The sequence below is a fragment of the Myotis brandtii genome, unplaced genomic scaffold, assembly GCF_000412655.1.
Source record: "Myotis brandtii unplaced genomic scaffold, ASM41265v1 scaffold1875, whole genome shotgun sequence".
NCBI lineage: Eukaryota > Metazoa > Chordata > Mammalia > Chiroptera > Vespertilionidae > Myotis > Myotis brandtii.
Genome location: NW_005356961.1, coordinates 152,462 through 155,364, shown reverse-complemented (window position 1 = coordinate 155,364; position 2,903 = coordinate 152,462). Strand labels below are relative to the sequence as shown.

General features: G+C 48.3%; 1 protein-coding gene and 1 long non-coding RNA gene across 3 annotated transcripts in view; one reads left to right on the top strand and one right to left on the bottom strand.

Moving 5' to 3' along the window:
* The window catches only part of GPKOW (G patch domain and KOW motifs), a 9,969-nt gene extending 7,710 nt beyond the window's left edge, over window positions 1-2,259 (top strand). The window contains exons 10-12 of one of the 2 annotated variants that reach the window (XM_014538246.1): window positions 998-1,056; window positions 1,747-1,773; window positions 1,868-2,259. In XM_014538246.1, the coding sequence (XP_014393732.1) occupies window positions 998-1,056; window positions 1,747-1,773; window positions 1,868-2,002 (221 nt within the window). In that variant the 3' untranslated portion in view covers window positions 2,003-2,259. Of the gene's footprint in view, window positions 1-997; window positions 1,057-1,677; window positions 1,774-1,867 lie in introns of both variants that reach the window. The other variant, XM_014538247.1, reaches the window with a different exon arrangement.
* LOC106725797 overlaps window positions 1-2,903 on the bottom strand; it is a 17,516-nt gene that overhangs the window by 6,210 nt on the left and 8,403 nt on the right. The gene's annotated exons all lie outside the window — the stretch shown is intronic.

The window sequence follows — 2,903 nt, the reverse complement described above, 5'->3', positions numbered from 1 at the left end:
CCCCAGTAGGGGGCATGTAGGAGGCAGCAGATCAATGATTCTCATCGTTGATGCTTCTATCTCTCTCCCTCTTCCTTCCTCTGAAATCAATAAAAATGTATTTTTTTTTAAAAGAAGGCTGTCTTAGACCAACAGCCTGCCCAGGCAAAAGCTGGGAGGTTGGGCAGAGTTGAGGTGTTCTTTTTTTAAATATTTTTTTATTAATTTCAGATAGGAAGGGAGAGATAGAAACATCAATGATTAGAGGGAATCATTGATTGGCTGCCTCCTGCACGCCTACTGGGGGGGCTCAAGCCCAAAATCCTGGCATGTGCCCTTGACCGGAATTGAACCCGGGACCCTTCAGTCTGCAGGCTGACGCTCTATCCATTGAGCCAAACCGGCTAGGGCTTGTTTTAATCTTAAACTAAACCAGGGGTCCTCAAACTTTTTAAACAGGGGGCCAGTTCACTGTCCCTCAGACCGTTGGAGGGCCGGACTATAGTTTAAAAAAAAACTACTGAACAAATTCCTATGCACACTCCACATATCTTATTTTGAAGTAAAAAAACAAAACGGGAACAAATACAATACTTGTATTTGCATGTGGCCCGCGGGCCGTAGTTTGAGGACCCCTGCTCTAACACAATGTTACTTACCTGAGCCCTGCTTTCCACATCTGCAAAATTAGCCTGGAAATGACCCATTTCTTCCTATTGTGACTGATGCCTTATGTGGGTGTGTATTGAACTCCTCATGTAGGGCAGGGCTTAAACATGGTCACAGTAGGCAGTGTCTTGTTATCACCACCACCCATCATTGTATGTAAATGCTCCCTTTCATACAACTATTGCTAGGAACTGCTCCTTAGGTTTCGTCGTCTGTGAAATGGGTGTAGTGGGACTCCCATCTGTCAACAGGGTACAGGTGGCTCCAGGGAATACAGGAAAGACCCTTCTGACAGGACCCTGGCTGGGCTGGCCCTTGGCTGCAGACCTCACTCCCCTTTTCTCTGCAGGCATCAGGGAAGACATGCTCGAGACCCTCATCCCCAAGGTCCAGGGCAAACGGGTGATGGTGGCCAGTTCACTGTCCCTCAGACCGTTGGAGGGCCGGACTATAGTTTAAAAAAAAACTATGAACAAATTCCTATGCACACTCCACATATCTTATTTTGAAGTAAAAAAACAAAACGGGAACAAATACAATACTTGTATTTGCATGTGGCCCGCGGGCCGTAGTTTGAGGACCCCTGGGCCCCTGGACTCTGACAATGTCTGGGCCATGATTCATTTGGCCAAGGGGAGCCAGGTGGTGACTGTTAGTGAGTACTGCCTGTGACCTGTCTCCCAGCAGAAATTTGACAAGCACGTCTTGGAGCCCAGCCAGGTGAGCAAAACTCCCTCATCAGGGCAACAAAACAGAACAGTCTTGTTGCAGAAGGCCTTCCAGGGTCCAGACCCTTCCATCCGGCGGGGAGCTGAAGAGAGGAAACTGAAACACCTTCCAGACCCACAAGAGGAGCCTCCATCCAAGAGTAAGAAAGCAGCCTCCAGGGGTCAGCACCGGTTGCACAGGGACCTGCGTGTGCGGCTTGTGAACAAACGGTACTAGCTCGGTCAGTATTACAGCACCAAGATGATAACCGAACATGTCCTCAGCCCAGATACTTGTGTATGTTGGACAGATGAAGGCCAGGTCCTGGAAGGCGTCAGGGGAGACATGCTGGAGACCCTCATCCCCAAGGTCCAGGGCAAACGGGTGATGGTGGTGCTGGGGCCACAGGCTGGAAGGGTGAGTCCCAGACCTGGGAATGGGCAGTGGGAGCATACAGGGGATGTCCCAGGGTCTGGGTTGGCCTGGCTGACTTCAACTGTCCCTACTCTAGGTGGGCCATCTGCTGAGCTGGGACAGAGAGCAGAGCCAGGCTGTGGTTCAGCTGCGGAGAGAGAATCGGGTGGTGGAGCTTCACTATGATGCTGTTTGCGAGTACATAGGCCCCACTGACTCAGATGAAGACTGACCCGTGGACCCATTCCGTTCCCCAGTTGTGCCACTTATTGTTTGATGTTGGGTTTTTTTGTTTGTTTTTCTTTTTATTTTCAGTTGCCAGTTCTGTACAGTGTGAAAAGCCTGCCTTTGTCACTGTTCTGTCCTGCACTTGCAATACAGCCCTGGGACAGGGACAGGGCATGAAATGGATAGACCAGAAGGGAGGCTGGAAACAAACCTAGTATTTATCAGCAGTTCATATAAAATAAAAAGCATTTCAAATACTTAGACGAAGAGCTCATAAATGGTATGCTGAGCTGTGAGTGGAGGTGGGAGGTGTGCCGAGGTGGGAACCACTTCATTTTTCAGCCCTACTGCCCTCCTTGGGCTGCCAGACAATTGAAAGGATCCATTCGCTCACAAACTCACTCAGAACACAGAAGCTATGAAATCTGTCCCCTAAGCAGATACTACGGAGTCTGGAACACCACATCTCTGGACAATTTCCTAAGCAAGAATCCTAGTAGTGCCTCTGCTTCTCATCTTGGTCCAGAGTGTAACTTGAGTCCAATGATGGCAGTCAAGAGGAAGGGAAGCATCTACCCATGAATGGGATATGTTAGCACTGCTTTCCAAAGGAGCCATTTAATTTCATGGACCCCATTTTAGTCCCCAAACTGGCTTGAAGGTAAAAAAAATTTGCCTTGTGGCCAGGTAGCTCAGTTGGTTAGAGTCATCCCATTAGGCCAAGGTTTTGGGTTTCATCCCTGGTCAGGGCACATAAAAGAATCAACCAGTGAATACATACATAAGTGGAACAACAAATTGATGCTTCTCCCTTTTTTAAAAACATTTTGTTTTATTGCTTAAAGTATTACAAAGAGTATTACATATGTCTCCCTTTTTTTCCCCCCTTGACCTTCCCCTAGCCT